Genomic DNA, 19220 nt, shown 5'->3' on the forward strand with positions numbered 1-19220 from the left:
TATAACACTCCCACAAACCTGCCAAGGCAAGCACTATGTGCTGACATTGTTGGAAACAAACACTGGATGGCTGGACACACATCCTGTGACTCACACAACTGCCCAAAACACCATCTTGGGCCTTGAAATGCAAGTCCTGCAGTGACATAGCACTCCAGAAATAATTGAGTTGGATGATAGGACTAATTTCAAAAACAACCTCATAAACACCTGGGCCAGAAAGCACAGGATTGAGTGGGTGTATCATATTCCCTGTCATGCACCAGCCTCTGGGAAAACTGAACAGTACAATGGACTGTTAAAAACCACACTAAAAGCAATGGGTGAGGGAACCTTCAAACATTGGGATCTACATATAGCAAAGGCCACCTGGTCAGTTAACACTAGAGGTGCTGCCAATTGAGCTGGCCCGGCCCAATCAAAACCACCACGTGCCATAGGAGGGGATAAAGTCCCCCATGGTATATATGAGGAATGTGTTAGGGAAGACAGTTTGGATTAGTCCTGCCTCAAGCAAAGGCAAACCCATCTGTGGGATTGTTTTTGCTCAAGGGCCTGGGTGGGTAATGCAGAGGGATAGGGAAACACAATGTATATCTTAAGGGGATTTGATTTTTGGGTGAGAACAGTCACCAATATTGAACTGTATAATATTGGTTGAAGAATGACACTGCCACTGTATGCCATAACTACCATGGACAATGGGGAGGGACTGCTCCAGATACACCAGTCATGAGCTCGTGATACAGTAACCAGCTAACAACTCACAAGCCCTTCTGTCCACAAAGACATCTAGGATGGATAAAACCCACAGTCATGGACTAAATAAACTCAACAAACATCTTGGAGGGAACAGCCATTGACTATGGAAATGTCACCTGTGCTTGTATATGTATATATATGTATACATGTGCGCATATGTATATAGTTGGAAGGTGTAGGATCTGGGCATAACATAGATGGTGTAGAATAAGTACTGGATCATGTCCTGGTTCTGTCCAGGACAGGGTTAATTTTTACAGTAGCCAGGATGGGTCATGGCTAGGACCAGGAGGTTATTCCATACTCCTTCACACAAGTTTTTTTGGGAATGGGGAAAGGGGTCCCTTTTGGGCTAAGGTAATGTGGCAGCAGTTGCATGTTGTGGTTGGTGGTACAGTGGTGAGCATTTGCACAGTGAATTGCTCACCTCTCTTGTACACTTTTGGTATTAGTATCATAGCTGTTACTGTTTCTTTTCTTATCTCATTGCTGTTTCCAGGAAATTGTTCTTATCTCAACCCATGATCTTTACCTTTTGTGCCTCCAATTCTCTGTGAGCAAGCGGCAAATAGTTTGGAGTGGTTTCAGTGTGAACACTAAATTGGAGAATACCATTCTTAAGCCAGTACAGGGACTCTTACACATTGAAAGAAAGCAGTCACAGCAAAAAGGTGGTTCTACATGCATGGGAACACTTGTAAAGTTGTCATGCTTTAAAATATGCTGCTCTTATCATCATCATAAAGGTATTTATATATTTATATATATTTAATCTTTGAACACCAGAAGCATTTGATTATTTTTTCCCATATATATCAGCAAATAATCTACCCTGAAGGATATTAAATGCTAAAGAGATGAGAACAAGTTTATTAAATTACAATCAAACATAGAATAACTTGTTTAACTTTTACCTGAAATGCACACAGTTTTAGATAAGGGATTTTTCTAACAAGCTGTCCTGGATTGTAAGATAAGTGTGTATTCTATTGGCCATCTGTTAGAGGTGGTGCAGTTATTTTCTGCTAATTGGGCAGTTTTCATTATCTCTTCCACAAATCAATCCTCCCTCTGTGAAATATCTTCTGTTAATGGGCCATTGAGTCTCACTGCATGACTGATAAAAATTACATCATCCCATTGTGAGATGCTCCACCCAGGGGGAGGAGCCAAGCATTCCTAACTGGATATAATCTGAGATTTTGGGACACCAGGGCAGCCTTCTCCACTGGATTCCCAGAGGAAGACAAGGCCCATCTACACCACCACTGGACCTTCAGAGAAAGACTACACCCTTCTACAGGATCACTGCTTCAACAGAACCACATCTGTCACTCCAGGAGGACTGCAGCCACCATTTCAATTGGACTGCTACCAACATCCTGACCCACAGGGTGTCAGGTTGTATTCTGACTATATCAGTGTTGTTTTGTATTACTGCATTGTTTATTTAATTTTTTTATTTTCTTCCCTAATAAAGAACTGTTGTTCCTACTCCCATATCTTTGCCTGAGAGCCCCTTAATTTCAAAATTATAACAATTTGGAGGGAGGGGGTTTACATTTTCCATTTCAGGGGAGGCTCCTGCCTCACCTGCCTTTTCAAACCAAGATAAAAACTCATATCAAAATCTTTATCAAAATTATACATGAAGGTAATCTGGAAAGAAATCATTCCAGTACTTAAAATGATCTCCTGCAGAGTCTTTCCAACAGTTACTCTGAAAATAATACAGCTCTCTAATCTAATTTTTTTTAATGAAGGCATCATATACTTAAAATAAAAGTAAGTCTAGGCCAAGAATAATGTAAAACCACCAGTGTTAATATACTGATTAAAAACAATAATTTCTTGAGTTTCTGTTACATGTTTGATCCAAACCCCAATAAAAATTGATGAAAAAACTCCCACTGACTTCAGGGAGATTTAAAAAAAAAATCAGACTTACAGAAGATACAGTGGATATTTCCCATAGAAAGAAAAGGAATTACACTAAAATAATTAGGAAAAAAATGTCTCTTTCAAAAAGCAAAATAACAGAGCTTATGGAGACATATAGCATTCTCTTAAACTATTTCTATAAAGACTTTCAATTTCCATTACTAAAATTCTGATTTAATTTGCATTAGAAACTTTTAGCAAGTTTAACTGATGAAAAATATACATTTTTGGCAGCTACAGAGAAGTTATTTGACATGAAGATAGGTCTCAATGGAAAGGTAACCAATAAAATTCCAGTGTATAGTGATAATAGTAAGAATTAAATAGAGAATTCTAATATATAGTTTAAATTAATCCAACTTTAAATATCACAGTTTCAAGCCTGTCTATTCAGGATAACTATTAGTATAAAAAGATCCATACAATAGCAAGTTTTTGCATTAATTAAATGAAACTAATGTTCTGGCATTCCCCATCACAAATAAATAATTATTTCAGTAGCATTCAAACATGGTTCAGAAGAAGCTCTTGCTGTCTGACCCAGAGCAGCAATCTCCAGACCACTGCAGTTTATTTACCTGACTGTCAGGCCTTACTCTAACATCCTGTGTCAAGGCTCAATCCATCCATTGACAGCTGCTTATCTTAGGGACTGACAAGACTATTTTTATTCCATCATGAAGAATGCAGTTTGATTGCATAAACAGAAAGAAAGCAGAAGTCATTTGTGGACACAGGTCATGCATGCACATGCAGTTGGGTGTAATTTATCTCACCTCATTTCAGCCAGAAGTTATCTATTCTAAACTGTTGATAAGGAAGGTTTAGACAACTAATACAAGAGAAAGACTGCCAGAAGGTATCCTCTGTAGGTGCTTCTCTCTTCCCATTGACTCAGGAGATCCAGGGAGCAGCAAACTAAACACCTAAAATGAGAGATTACTTCCACCCAAACCAAACATATATATATTTGTACACGTGCCTATTTGTGCACACAATATAAGACAGCTGCTTCCATAAATATGCCATGTGCAACACAGCAGAGACATTAATAAAAACTCTAGACAGAAAATTAACCACTAATTGGGAGACAAAAAAAAATCAGTTGTGCACATTTGTTATGTATAACTAAATCTTAAAGGTAAGCTTATTTCTGCCTAAAATGAAAAAGAACACTAATGTATGACATGTTCAAGCTGAAAAACTCAGAAGTAAACATAGTTAAGAAAATGCTATGAGTTTGTATCTAGTCTGGTACTTATATAAATGTTTTAACATGCAAAAAGAGCATCTGGATGAATGCTCCTACTGTAGCAAACATACCTCTACTGATTTTGGGTTATCTAAACAAGGATTTTATTTTCTCAAGTTTGGTGATGAAAGCTTAGGGTAGTTTCCCCTACAAATCTTTAAAGGTGTTTATATGTGTGTGCTGACACATGCATAAGCAACATATATATTCGCTATAAAATGAAAAACCAAAAAAAAAAAAAAAAAACCACAATGGTATTAAAACCCAAAAGAGAAAACAAAACAAACATATGGAGAGAAAAGGAAACCTTGTTTTTAGCATAATCCAAAGTAACATCAAAATTGCAAAGATGAGATTTTTTTTTTTTTTTCAGTTTATTATTGATTCAGATCAGGCTCTGCAATATTCCCATTCTCTGAAAAGATAGGTAGAAAACTGTTATTAAAAATCACTGGAAACTCTAACGTAGCATTGACATTTTGATAGCCCATGTAAAAATTAAACAACTGCTGTGGAAGTACTTGGCTATCAGGCATCTGTATGAAAGCCCCTGACTGTGTGGTAGGGGGGGTTCTTTGGACAACTAGTTGAATTTTAGGTTCTCTGGGCTCCAGTTGTTGCTTGCTTTCTTTTTCCATGTCAAGACGAGTAAGCTTTTCTATCCACATGCGAAATTTCTCCTCTGTCTTGTCGCAGACATCTTTTTATGAAAATCCTTCCTTGGGGTTTTTTCCTCCTGAGAAGCTGAGAGGCCTCAGGAACAAAATGTAAACAATGGTTATCTGCTGCTATGGAATGCAACAGGCGGGTCTGTGATTGGTCTCATGTGAATGTTTGGAATTAATGGCCAATCACAGCCCAGCTGGCTTGGACACAGTGTCCAAGCCACAAACCTTTGTTATCATTTTTCTTTTCTTTTCTTTTCTTTTCTTTTCTTTTCTTTTCTTTTCTTTTCTTTTCTTTTCTTTTCTTTTCTTTTCTTTTCTTTTCTTTTCTTTTCTTTTCTTTTCTTTTCTTAGTTTAGCTAGCCTTCTGAGATGAAACCTTTTCTTCTATTATTTTAGTATAGTTTTAATGTAATATATATCATAAAATAATAAATCAAGCCTTCTGAAATATGGAGTCAAATCCTCGTCTCTTCCCTCATCTGAAAACCCCTGTGAACACCGTCACATGTCTGCCTCTGCATCTTGGCAAAGCAGTTCATGGCCTCTTCCAGGACATTGCCTATGCAGTTCCTATCCCACCTAGTGCCCCTGTCAAGCAATCCTGGAATTTCCCTGGTCGTTTCTCCAGATCCCCCAGCACGACTGAAGCCAGCTTTAAAGACATTGAGGCCATTTGATAAGATATCATTAAGTAAGAACATATTATTGCTTATTAAGGCATGCTAAGTCAAGAAAACAGCTTTTCTAATGCTGTCCCTTAGATATGACAATTGGGGAGGAATTAGAAAATATCAGCCAACAGTATTACTGTAAAAAAAAAAATTACACCCACTTAGGTTATAATAGACATTTTGGCTTCAAAATTATTTTTATTCTAGAATTCTCAGACAATTCTGTCTAAGGTTTTATTTTATAAATAAACTAAATTAGTCCAATTCCCTTGCAATTTCTGTTTTTAATTCAACTGAAGGTGTCAAAAAACATCATACAATAACATGTTTAGTTCTGTTAAGCTGTGATCCAAAATACTATTAACTTTAAATGTGAATAATTATGCATATTGTACTTACACACTTGAACCCTTTTATAACAGACTGTTAAACACAGACAAAATTCTACATGAGAGAGAGATAAAGGCTGATATAGTGACTGCAGCATCCAAAGTAGCTAAGCCCAAAGCTCTTGGTCTAATTTTGGAAAACACAAACACCAATGAAGAAGATAACAAAAACACACAAGCATGAAAAGATATGTGAATGCTATGCTAATATATGAGGTAAAAGCAACCTCTCTTAGGTCTGATGGACACAGCTCCATCACAGGGTTAATACACATGACATGTAGGAGTGATCAACCTCACAACAACTAGAAATGTGCCTTTCCTCACATGAGCCACCATCTGTGCAGCACTCCTAGCATTAATCCTAGGCAAGGCAGAAAACAGGGCATAGTTCGAAGGAAATTGTTCTCCTTCCTTCTATCCATCAAAATGATGGTTAAAATGACTGGCTTTGGGATTATCAGAAAGAACTTTAGCAGCAAGAAGAAAAGGCCATCCTTATTACCTTACTCTACATATCAATAAAAAAGGCAGCAGTATCTATATTTTTATGTTTAGAGGAATCATCTAGGAAGCAATAAAACCAAAAAAACCCTGAGACTTTGTACCTGTTTGAGGAATAATAAACAATATGTGCATGCCATCCAAACACACAAACATTACCTAAGGTAATTCTGAAACAAGACAAGCATCATATTACAATACAAAAAGCAGCAACAGAACCTGACAATTTAATATGTAAATATGAAACTTGTGGGATCCTCTAGCTTAAGAATAATAGAAAATATCCTAAGAATGAGAGAAATCATTGCACAACCTAACCAAATATTTACTAATAAAAATATAAGGCACTAAATCTTTTTTTTTGGATTTCAGTGTGTACATTAAATTACAGTATTGCTTAAACAACACATTCTTTTTTTGGAGCTATATAAATGAGGTATATATAAGACCTTCAGTAACAGCTAAACAAAGCCCAGGATTATCATCTTTTTTCTGAGCAGCAGCAACACTACCCATCAGGGGCTAAAAATATTCTATTAAACCCCCATCTGTTTACCTATCAGACAAGCTGGAAATTTAGCATTCATGTCTTCTACTCAAAAATAAATATAGACTATATAGTAACTAATTAACATTCCTCTGACTGCATTTTAACTAATTACGTAAAATGGTACCTTTTTCCTAAAATGTGGTTCCTTTTATATATTCAATGTCTTTTTCCTCCCTGAAAAAAAATATTCATTCCATTCATATACTCCTAGTATTGAACATCCAATATGATACTGATCATCTTTAGTCAGGGATCTTATCCTAAAATCAAATAACTAAATGACAGTCTTTCTGATTTCCACAGGCTTATGAACAGACACCTCTGAGTAACATTGAGTAAGTTTTAATTGCAATTTAAATAAAAACTATTTATGATAGTATGTGAGACAACCTAGCCAGGTTTTTAAAGTTAAGAATGAACTATCATGGTCAAAGTTGATAAAATTGTTTTGCAAACTGAAGAAACTAGGTATTGAAATGTATAGTACCCTACAATACTATTTTCAAAAGGCATCATTCATAGTACATCTACAATATACAGTAGCAGCAAATCAGTGTTTCAAATGCTCCCCTTGCAGGTCTTATAACAAGCCTTATTCAATCTTTATTTGTAGCTTTCAGGGTTAAAAAAAATCAAGCCTAATAAAAATGCATTTCATATTAAAAATATTAGCATTTATCTAACTGGTCTCTTTGCTATCTGTAAACTTACAACTCTATAGTTTGGTTTTTTTAATTATGCCAAGTTAAAACACAGAGAAATTTGCAATTACAAAAGGGGTCAGAAGCCAAGATTCGTATAATATTTTCAAAACTACTGAGACAGAGTAGAAATTCTCCAGAGTAGAAATCCATTTTGACTTAGGTGAAATGTACATCTTTGAGTTAAGTATGTAGTTTGAAAACATAGCTATTTAGTCTGACTGCCTGTTCTTGTAAAAAGCCTAGGCTCAGAGAAACTGCTTCAGTGAAGGACAGAGATAAGGGGAGGGAGACAGAGAGAGACAGAGAAACTGCTGTGAGAGCAGGTCAACCTGACCTAGGAATTCTTTCTGATAAAGAACTAGCAGCAAATTTCACACGAAATTTGTAAAAATGAATATGTATGAACCTATTGTGAAATTGCATGCATATGGATTCGAGAGAGGGATAAAAAGGGACCTAGAGTTCCCAGAGGTACGCATGTCATTTCATTTTAGGGGAATGATTCCCACATGCGTCCAGTGCTGTAATAAACATACCAGCTTTACAACTTTCACAAAAGTTGTGGAGTTTTGTTTATCTCCACAAAACACTACCTCCTGCAAAACAGCACTTAAGAAATGCATCGACACTATGTGATCTATTAAGTATCATCTAAATAATAACCAAATCTACAGTTATTTAATATAGGAACTCTGACAAGACAACAATTTAAGGAGATATGTTACATCTTCATTCTAACTAGCAATGGTCTATTCCTCCATGTTGTTATGCTTACTGACATTTGCAAATGAGTATCTTACAGCAAATCCTCCTTAATGGATTCTTTTTTCCTCCCTGTTCTTATAAGCGTCATCCTGAGTTACTTGAACCAAATTTATCCCTTGCAAGATGCTTTTTCCAAGGTCTATGTACAGTTCTTGAGAGGAAGTAACCTGCTTGAGAGTCCCTCATACATACACACTGTGCCCTCCCCTTTGGATTTCTTAATATTAAAAAAAATCTTTTTTTTTCCTTTTTTTTTTAACAAAGTGAGCTGCAACACATTTTCAATGTCAACACTCAAACTTTTCAACAGATTCTTCTGAAAGCCTGAAACATGAGTCACCCTTATTTCACTTCAGAGTTTTCTGAGCTGTAAAAAGCACAATAATGGTGAAATGCCAATATTTTTCTATTATATTTGAATTTTTAAAAACCTTTTTGTTCTTTCAAAAAAAAGTGTTTGCATAGAAATAAATATTGATTCCCCAACTTGCTCTCATGCCAATTTTATTCAGAGTTAATTTGTATGGTCAAATTCAAAATTGTTTAAAGGAAAAACTTTTAACAGCAGCAGATCTAGCAGAACCTATTCAAGGATTCAAAGATCATCCTCTTAGGCTGTGAATGCTATCTAGTGTTTAAGAATGGCAAAATCTTAAATGCCAAAAGAGAGGCTCAGTCATTAAAAGATAAGAAATTGCTCTTCGTCTGCAGTAACTCAAACATCCTGGCATTCCCTTGAATTAAAGAGTCTGAGCTTATGACTGCTCACTTCAGTGAGAAGATTCTAAGTAACACCCTTGAAGTTTAGATTGAACCTGTATTTTCAGGTGTAAATTAACACCACAGAAAGCATTCAGAATAAAATAACTTATATTGTGCTTAGGTCCTATGGAGCTCACAATACTTGTATTGAAGTATCACCAGTAAGATCTCAACTCTTTACTCTTCAATCTTTCTTGAGAAGAAAACCAAGCCTGACAGTATTTTAATGCACAGGACATTTGAGTTCAGCAGCGAGAACTGACTCTCTACAGCATAACTGCTCTGTTTGTAACTTCATGGCATTATGTATTCACTAAACATTTTCCTTACCTTACTAGTTTAGCCAAACCCACGCTATTTAAATGGACAAAATTTAGTTACACAACATGAAAGACTACTGTATTCTCAAATGTGGCACTTCAATTTTCAGACCACACACAAGCAAACTGTTGGCTGTTACAATACATGCACTGAGAGAAGGTTAAGAGCCAGAGTATGCATAACCTTCATACATGAAGGCCACATTAACTGTCACTGAAAATTTTAGAGCATCTCTGTTGGCAAAGCTATTTTTCAGAGTGGTTGAAAATCAGTCCCAATAATAAGCGATGTTGAGACAGTAACCAGCACTACAGCTGAAATGTCCAAATACACTAAAACTGAGGGGAACACAGACTACCTGTAAGACTCTTATGCATCAATGCATACAGACTTTTTCAAAAGTAACTGCAAAAGGTTTTTCATGCTTATGTCCTGATACTAAAGTTCAAGCATCAAGTTAAACCTCTTTAAACCTGCGTGCAGAGGACATTCATGCACTGAATTTCCAGTAATGTTTTTGATACCTTATAATAATTTCTATGTGTTCATTCCCTAAATTTTTAAGTAATTCACAGTGTAATACCAAGTGCACTAAAGCAGCTTTCTAGTCAAGAAAAAGAATTTAAGTACTTTGCCAGTTCCAATAAGAGGGATTGCAAATGGCATGTGAAACTACCACTGCAATGGAGAGCTCTAAGTCCTACTCAGACTCACAACTCCACTGCATCTGTTAAGACCACAATATTTCATTAACCACAAGTAGCATAGGATGCATTTTTGGACAACCTTGTCCTTATGTCTAAAGAGAATGTTTTTCACTTGTACTTGGAAAACATTTCCCACAAACCAAAGTCATTTCTATTTAAAGGAAAACCACAATGTGGCAGGTACATATTGCACCTAATTGCAGCAAAAGGACAGCTCAAACATTTGAATGTCATAAGTGGAATTTAGCATAAAGCAAATGATATGTGCTATGAATAAGCATCATTGTTCCTCAGGATGGTTTGTGCACTCTCATATCTTGCATCACAGGCAAAACTGGGCCTTAGTATAATCATCATTAAATAATCAAGTTTTTCTGTGTACTGCAATGGGAACTCTTCACTGCAAACATCTCATGGTTAAGACCAAGAACTCAAATACAGAAAAGCCTAGTGACACAACGTACACTAGAGTGGTTTCAGGTCTCTCCAATGGAAGTCAGAAATCTAAGCAGATGTGAAAATACCCTGTGGTGCCTTCCTGGGTCACAAGATCCTTTAATGACTTTAAAAAAAAAAGAATATAACCTGGGGGACTTATTGTGTAAGTTTGGTGGGGTTTGTGAGGTGGCGAGAAACCTGTCCCAAAACTCAATGAAGTAGTCTTCTTCAACAGGCTTTAAATGAGGCTTTAATTGCCCAGCAAAGTATAAATATAGCAAAGAAAAAGGCATAAAATTATAAAAGCTAGAAGTCTGAGTAACTATTAAATTGGCAAATATTTTTAGATCTCTATTAAGAGTTTACTACACAATAATTATAGACTATGCCTTTCACAGACTTTCTAATAATAAATATTTACTTTGCGCAACCTGCTTCCTAGCAATATGTGGGAAAAATCCCAGTTCTCATGATGACAGAATTATTCACCATAACCAAGTCAGTTAAAACAGTTATTTGCAAAATCTGCTGCAAATATTTTAATTCATCTAGCAAACATTAGTTCAGCAACTCAAGACTAATTATTGCAGTTTTCCTTTAAATCTTCTTGCCCTATGCAAGCTGATATTTATCTCAAAAAAAAGCCATAACACCCAACTTCTAACACAAGAGGCATAAAAGCATGTAATCTAGTAAAAATTGGCAAGCCAAAAAGTTTCTTTTTATGTGATTTTATTTTTGATTGCCATATGATGATGGTTCTGTGGTATAATATGCTGAAATAATTTTTGACACAAAATCCTGTCCACAGCACTTGAGCTAATAACAAAGACTCAGCAGACAAAAAACTTGAAGAATTAATGTTTCTTTTGCTAATAAAATTATGAGAAGGCCCCTATAATTTGCTGCCTATAATCTTAACACAGATGTGTCAGAAAATTAAAAATATAGAAATTATAGATCCTTATGACATAGGAAAATGGTAACAGCTTTGTCTAAGATGTTGAAAATTTAGGTGTGGATATAGCTTGGGCACCTGAGTAAACAAATTCATATTTATATCCTAAAATAGGTGACCAGCTGCAATCTGCAAGAACTTACAATAAGGCTAAGCAGGTTTGTCATGCACTGAAACATAGAGCTGAAAGGACAGTGCAGTAATGAACAGGGCCTTACTGTAACACAGGCAAGAGGTATGCTGTATTATTTTTAACACAGCTGCCAATCTGTGGTCTTAAGATATTAAAGCAAAGCTGGCTATTTATCTTCAGAAGGTATTTATTAGATTATCACCATCTAATGGGATTTGACAGCACTAACAAGAGCTTATCTAGGCTTATAAATGAAAATATCTAAAAATTCCAGAATTCAAAGATAGTCCTTCCTCCAATTTACCATTTCTATGCTTTGTTGGTGTGCAAAAGTGATCTGAAACCTCAGGACAGATTTTAAAATTTGCCCATGTCTTAATACACTGCAGTCTTCAAATTTACACAGAGCTGCAGTTCTGGTTTTTCTTAAGTGTGACTCATCTAATTTAGCATGACAGCTGAAAAATTATGTCAGATGTGTTACAGTTCAGTTTAAAAAACATCCTCTACCTGGTATCTCTGCAGTGATTGTCTTGCTGCTCCCTGAAACCTCTTCATCATCATCTGATGAGCTTGTGCTTGAGTCACACGTCAGGTCACTGTCGCTGGTACTGCTGTCCTGAAGCAGGTTGTACTTCTTGCGAGCAGCTGCCTCCCGCTTCTGTCTCAAGAGACGGATTCTTTCTTTGTGCTTTTGACTTCTATGACCTTTTACCTTGGTAGCTCGACCATTCTGCTTATCACTAGACTGTCGGTTTTTCTTGGCAGCCATTGTTGAAGTTTCACTTTCAGACCGGGATCTCCTGGATTTCCTCCCAACTGCAGCCCCAGACACCGCAGAAAGGTCTCCCTCTACAGTACCTTCAGCTTGACAGGGCTCATTCTCTTCTGCAGAAGACGTGTCTGAGTCAGCCAAATGCCCGCTGGAGGAAGGGGAAAGCATGCAGTGATTAGAAGAGTCGCTCTCATAAACTCGACCACCCATTGGCCTATCGCTCTCTGTAGATGCCAACTGAGACTCTGAAGAGTCTCGCCTCAGTTCCATCAGTAAGCAAGGCATTGAAGAAAGCACCGCTGAGTCTGCTGCAGCACGCATGTTGTCTTTCTGAGTTTGTGTCTCAAGTTCTATAGGTCCATGTTCATCAGGATCAGTTTCTTGCTTTTCAGAAGTCTTTGGTGGAACTGAATCAACAAGTTCTGCTTTTCCCACTGTCTCCATCTTCATTTCAGAACACTAAGGTCCTCCTGATCTCAAAGCATGGAGCACATGGTCTGGAAGATTGGGTGAACTAGATAAGGTCTTCAGCAATACAGCAGCCTAAACAAGAACAGAAGAGGAAGAATAATTTACCCAAATAACTCAGTCCTGCTCTTCACAGTATTACCTAAACAAGACATTGCTTTCAGTTACAGACAGTATGTTCATAGAATCCTAGAATGGTTTGGGTTGGAAGGGACCTTCAAGATCATCTCATTCTAAACCCCCTGCCATGGGCAGGGATACCTTCCACTAGACCAAGTTGCTCAAAATCCCATCCTGGCCTTGAATACTTCCAGAGATGGGACATCAACAACTTCCTTGGGCAACCTGTTCCAAGTGCCTCACCACTCTCAGTCAAAAATTTCTTCCCAATATCTAATCTAAACCTGCTCTCTGTCAGTTTGAAGCCATTCCCCCTTGCCGAAGTCCCTCTCCACTTGTAATTCAACATATAATAAAGATCTTTCATTCAACACATTTGCTTACAGATGAATGGTATGGAACAAATAATTTATGGGTTTAGAAGTATAGAAACAATAAATTTACAGCACTTTAAAAAGTGTAGATGAGAAAAATCAGTAGAATTTTTAATTTACTGCTTTTAAAAAATGCATTTTTGCAGACAAGGGCAATTAGTACTTGAAGAGCCCGAGAAAGCATGGATGGCTCAGAAAGATTTTTCAGTACCTGGACAATCCTTCATCAGATTCCTGATCCATCCCAAGCTTCCTGTATGTTTGTAATTGCATGCTGTTCCCCCCCCCCCATCTGCAGCACAACATGAGGCTACTTCCACAATTCTAAAAAGTGCTGTGAAAAGCTCAGTGTTGTTCTGCCCACCCTAACCCACTTTGAAACTTCATTTTTAAAGAAAATTAAAAGAGAGTTCATGCTTCCTTTGGGCTAATGAATGAAATGCTGTATGGTGCAAGGGAATGATGAAAATACTTATGGGAGAGAAACACCAGTGTTAAGGAAAGAAAGGTTAGTTAATCTCAGACAACAAAAGAAAGATAAGTTCACATCTGCTAAATGAGAAAGAAAAACCCCAAACACACAGCAAAGCATTTTACTTCCCAAAAAACAAAAAGAGGAATAAAATACATACCAGAAAATACAAGAACATACATATAAAGGAAAAATGTTTGTCAATACTGAGTAAAACTCTCTTAAAAGCAACTTAAAATAAGAATTTTCAGAAAGTGTAATTTAATGTAGGTACCAATTTATTTCCAAGGCCACAGCACAACATCAACAAACCCAAATGAGTATACATGTTGAGACACAAATACATCCCTATACTGTAATAAAATCACTATTTCTATCTATTTCACCCACAAATCTTCATTATCAAATAATTCTTCTATTACATGGGTAAGTAAAACATAGATTTGATGACTGAATGACTAACCAAGTGTTATACACAGTGGGATTTGTATTGTACCTGCTAGAGCAACTCCCAGCTTTTCTAAGAATTTTTAAATGTATATGCAAGGAAAAATTTGGTTGTTCAAACACATATCAAAAGAGTACCAGTCTGGCCAAAATGAATATATTTAAATATTCATACTAATAAGTGCAGAACAGCTTCTGCACTATTCAGCCTTTTAGCCCAGAGAACAAAGAAGAGAGCTTGACAAGAATCTAAAGGGCAGCCAAAATGAACTAGAGACTTTCCACAAATATCCTACTTGGAAATATCATCTACATGGCAGCTTCCAAAGGGACTATAAGAACACCTGTACTTGCTTTTCCATCTCTCTGGACTATGAGCCAGAAAAAAAAAAAATGTTTCATCTACATGTTGCCACCTTGCTAACAGTCTAATTACAATGTTTTTATAAGATTTTTTTCATCATTAAATAGGAACTTTAACTACTTGTGAAAAATGCATATTATATGATTGGCTTTTCATAAATATTAAAATGAATATTATATGTGTTATGTTAGAAAGTTATACTGTATTAATCCTTTTCAGTAGTGTGTTAAATATAGTTATAGGCTATAACATAATATTAAAATAGAAACTATGCAATGTAAGATACTTTTTCTAGCTAGCTCAAGAAATTCCTCACACAGAGATAACAGCAACAAGACACTAAAATCCCAAAGAGAAGAATTATTGCCTCCTTGTCGGGAAGAACCAGACTTGGTGGGGACAAAGATGACTGCTTTACAAGATGAGGGGGAAAGCTGACAATAACCAGAAAACACCCTTTGTTTGAAGAGAATTTTTGAATCATGTATGAGATATATGAATATGCAACAGGCTATTGCTTTTAAGAGTTAATCTTTGGTTAGCGACCCATGCTTTCCAGAGGAAAGCATCCAAACATTCGCAATTCTTTGCTTTTTTATTGTCCTTTATTGTCCTAACTCTGATTGTCCAAATTCTTTTTGCTTTAATTTGTATTACTATTTTTATAACCATTTTATTACTATTCAACTTTAAAAATTTTAAAACAAGTGATTAGCGTTTTTCACACTACTCAAACCATGCTGGTTTGATCCCTCATACAGTGATCAGTGAATTATATTTTCAGTGAGATGACAGCACAGAGACTAGTAATCTCACAACACTACATCTGGTCAACATCAATCTGTGTTCCTGCATACGTGGAAAAAATACTTGCTCTGGTGAGGTTTGTACTCTCTAGGTCCCCTGAGCTGGCTATTTAGACATCAAAAATTTGAGCAAGTATTAGTATGTAAATAAAATATAACTTTGTCTTTATCTCAGTGGAAAAAAAGTCTACTGTGACTCAGAGTTTGATGCAGGGAAGAACAAAGTTCAGGGGAAAATGTTTATGCCAAGGAAAGCCTTGTCTCAAAGAAAGAAAAACTAATGTCCTTATTTAGTTCTACTTGAGAAATTTATAGATCAGAGAGAGGAAGAGGCTATACTGAAAAAATCACATTCTTTTCTTGCCACTCACTTTTCTAGTAACAGTACTAGAAAAAGTAATCTTGAGGTGATGCTAGAGAAAGACCAGTTTTTTTACTTAAATGAGAACACAGCACTGAAAAATGTTGTGATGCTTACTGACACAGATGGATACTTAATCAGACATTGCTTAGAAATATTATTCTCCTTTCATTGATGCACCAATACTGCACTTATTTGAAAAGGCAATTCCGTAAAAACGTCTGTGCTAGATTTTTCCATCCGAAATTATTTTATTTTCCAGGCACACATAGAACACATCAGTATGCAGAAGCCATTAAACATCTAACCACCCCTATCTGGGAAAGGATGTGCCATGTTTTTATAAGATTTTAACAAATTTTCCCACTTTACCTATCCATTTCTGTTACTCAAAGGAAATGTATTCTGTGTTTCCTCTGCTGGTTCATGCTGTTCTATATAAATAAATCTCCTCTTTCCAACAAATGTTTATCTATTGTTCTACCATGGTCAATAAAGTAATGCTCACCAAAAAAGCCACATTTTAAATTGCTTGCGCATAATAGTAGTAAATTAATCATGCTTTTCAGATTAAGAACATTTACCTCAAATATCCTGAAAGTAATCAAACACTGAATTATTCACTTATAACTTGTTAGCAGATCAGGACAACTGCAATGTAACTTCAAAGTAGTAAACCTATCTCAGTACAGCAGTATTCATTTGAGAAGGTCTTGTGTTGTCTCTCAAAAAAATCAAATCTGGTCCAGCACAGATAGGCACAAATGTACCTTGCTATTGCTGATATTTGGAAATATTGAAGCAGAAATGAGTGCCATGAGGCACGGGCTGTTAAGAGACAGAACTGCCTACATGCTGGGGCAGTGAGCCCCCATCAACTCCTTTTGTTATTCAACTTCACAGAAGAAAGCTATGCACCTTGGATAGTTGACTTAATGAGATCAGTCAGAGTCCAGAAGGACAGCAAGGTGAGTATTTTGCCTGACAGCAGCCATGGGCCTGGAGCAAGGGAGAGCATTGGAGATTCACCTGATCTTGCAAAACAGTGCTCCAAAATTGCACAACCCTTGACATCTGACTCTCAGCAGATAAGAGAGCTGTTTTCTCGAGTTCTCTGCGATGTTCCTTTCCAGTAACAGTGCTGCCTACTTAACTGACACTACAACCAGCCTGGCTGTCTTATGGGCACTTCCGTAGCTCACTCAGCAACTCACCAGCATCTCTCCATCTCTTACAGCTATCTAAGAGCTGAAGGCACTGAACTAGAAGTGGTTTGGACTTATGACAGCCTATTTGGTGAAGATGAGTTATAAGATATTAAGCCACTACAGTTTGTAAATTTTTTATGATCAGACCTTGTCTTGGTTTGAAAAGAAAGGTGTCCGCTAAGGAAGGCAGGAGCCTTCCTTGAAATGGAAAATGTAAACCCCCCTCCCTCTGAATTATTATAATTTTGAAATTAAGGGGCTCTCAGGCAAAGATATGGGAGCAGGAATAACAGTTCTTTACTGGGAAAATTAAAAATACAACTGCAATAGTACAAACAAAAAAGAAAAACCACTGACAGAATCAGAATATGACCCGACACCCTGTGGGTCAGGCTGTTGGTAGCAGTCCAATTGAATGGTGGCTGCAGTCCTCCGGGAGTGACAGGTATAGTTCTGTTGAAGCAGTGATCCTGTGCAAGGGTGTAGTTTTCCTCTGAAGGTCCAGTGGTGGTGTAGATGGGCCTGGCCTTCCTCTAGGAATCCAGTGGAGAAGACAGCTGCTCCTCTTGGAATCCAGTGGGAAAAAACTGCTCTGGTGTTCTAAATCTCAGATTTTATCTAGGTAGGAATGCTTGGCTCCTCCCCCTGAGCAAAGCATCTCACAATGGGATGATGTAATTTTATCAGTCATGCAGTGAGACTCAATGTCCCATTAACAGAAGATATCTCCCCAGAGGGAGGATTGGTTGTGGAAGAAATAAAGTAAACTTCCCAATTAACAGAAGATAACTGCCTCACCTCTGACAGATGGGAAATAGAACACACATGCATCTTACAACCCAGGACAGACCTTTTTACGCGTATAAGCACAGGAAATAAACAAAGCCAACTCTCAGGTAATTTAAAGCTTAAATACTTTCATTCAATTCCAATTAATGTCTTTACTTTCAGCCAGTATCTTCCTGGCATGGAGCAGTAACTCACTCATTTTATGGTGTGAGGTTTTGATGCCCCGTTTTGGTTTTCATCTTTTTCTTTTAAATGCTCTCTGTATTTTTTGCACATATTTTTGTAGCTCTTTAGTCTATTGTATTAGTGATGAGTTTTCCCAGTACTTTTCCATGGCCTTTCCCTAGGCAGAAACACAAAACAAATTCCAGAGCTCCAAGCCCTGGGGGGTACAAGACCCCTATGCTATCTTAGTTCTTGGCTACCAAGGTTGAGAACAACTCTTTGAGATACATTTTAATGGACAAAGTACAGCTACTGCTGAAGGGGGGGCTCCAGAGAAGGGGGGGCTTGACCTTGTCCTCCTAATTGGTGCTTTTTTGTCAATTATGCTGATTTGGTGAACTTATAAAAACTGTATTCACCCTGTGTGGGCGGGCTTTTGTGGACATCTTTCCATAACTGCTCCTGAAGGCCTTCAAATAAATATCCACTTTAATATTACCTCCTTACTAAAATTATCTCGAGTTTCATTTCCAAGTTGGGAAAAAGGCAACAGTTTAAGTCAAACAAAGTAAAACTTGTGGGTTGAAATAAGAAAAGTTTAATAATTGAAACAAAGTTAAATATAAGAATAATAATAGTAAATAAAAAAGAGAAAACCCAAGAAAAACAAGTGATGCACAATACAGTTACCACCCACTGACTGATGCCAAACCCCATCCTCAAGCTGTGATTAGCCTCCCTTCCAGGTAACTGCCTCAGTTTATATACTGGACATGACATTCTATGGTGCAGAATCTCTTTGGCCAGTTTGGGTCACCTGTCCCAGCTAGGCTCCCAGCTTTTTGTGCACCTCCTCACTGGCAGAGCATGAGACACTGAAAAGTCCTTGACCTGGGTAAGCACTACTCAGCTGTTACATTTGTTGCAATTTTGGAGACAGGCACACAACTGAACATGCCGAGATCATGCGACAACAGCCAACTTTTAGTGAGGGGGTTCAAAATTCCCATTCCCAAACACCTGATTGGTTGAGATCTTAACACTGCCCAGCTCACTGGCCAATTAGATTTCTGCATTCAGGATTGAATGGGATTGGCTGGGGTCCCCTGTTTGAGTTTGAATCCAACCTATCGTCTTACCTGGGGACTTGTTTACTTCTATTCTCTAACAAACTAAGCTGGGAGTTGGGGTCTGTTATGGCCTATTTCATCTGTTCAGGTTACAGACCAGCTATAGCTGTGACACTCAGCAACAACCAAAACATCACTGTGTTAGCAACATTATTCTCATACTGAATCCAAAACACGACACTATAACAGCTACTGAGAAGAAATTAACTTTATCAC

The 19220-nt window shown here is 37.1% G+C and overlaps 1 protein-coding gene across 6 annotated transcripts in view; it reads right to left on the minus strand.

Moving 5' to 3' along the window:
- LOC136568494 (protein ARK2N-like) overlaps positions 1 to 19220 on the minus strand; it is a 99519-nt gene that overhangs the window by 68028 nt on the left and 12271 nt on the right. For all 6 annotated transcript variants that reach the window (XM_066568496.1, XM_066568497.1, XM_066568498.1 and 3 more), the window contains exon 2: positions 12036 to 12843. In XM_066568496.1, coding sequence (XP_066424593.1) covers positions 12036 to 12750 — 715 coding nt within the window. In that variant the 5' untranslated portion in view covers positions 12751 to 12843. The remainder of the gene's footprint in view (positions 1 to 12035; positions 12844 to 19220) is intronic.

Source organism: Molothrus aeneus, chromosome W, assembly GCF_037042795.1.
Source record: "Molothrus aeneus isolate 106 chromosome W, BPBGC_Maene_1.0, whole genome shotgun sequence".
Taxonomy (NCBI): domain Eukaryota; kingdom Metazoa; phylum Chordata; class Aves; order Passeriformes; family Icteridae; genus Molothrus; species Molothrus aeneus.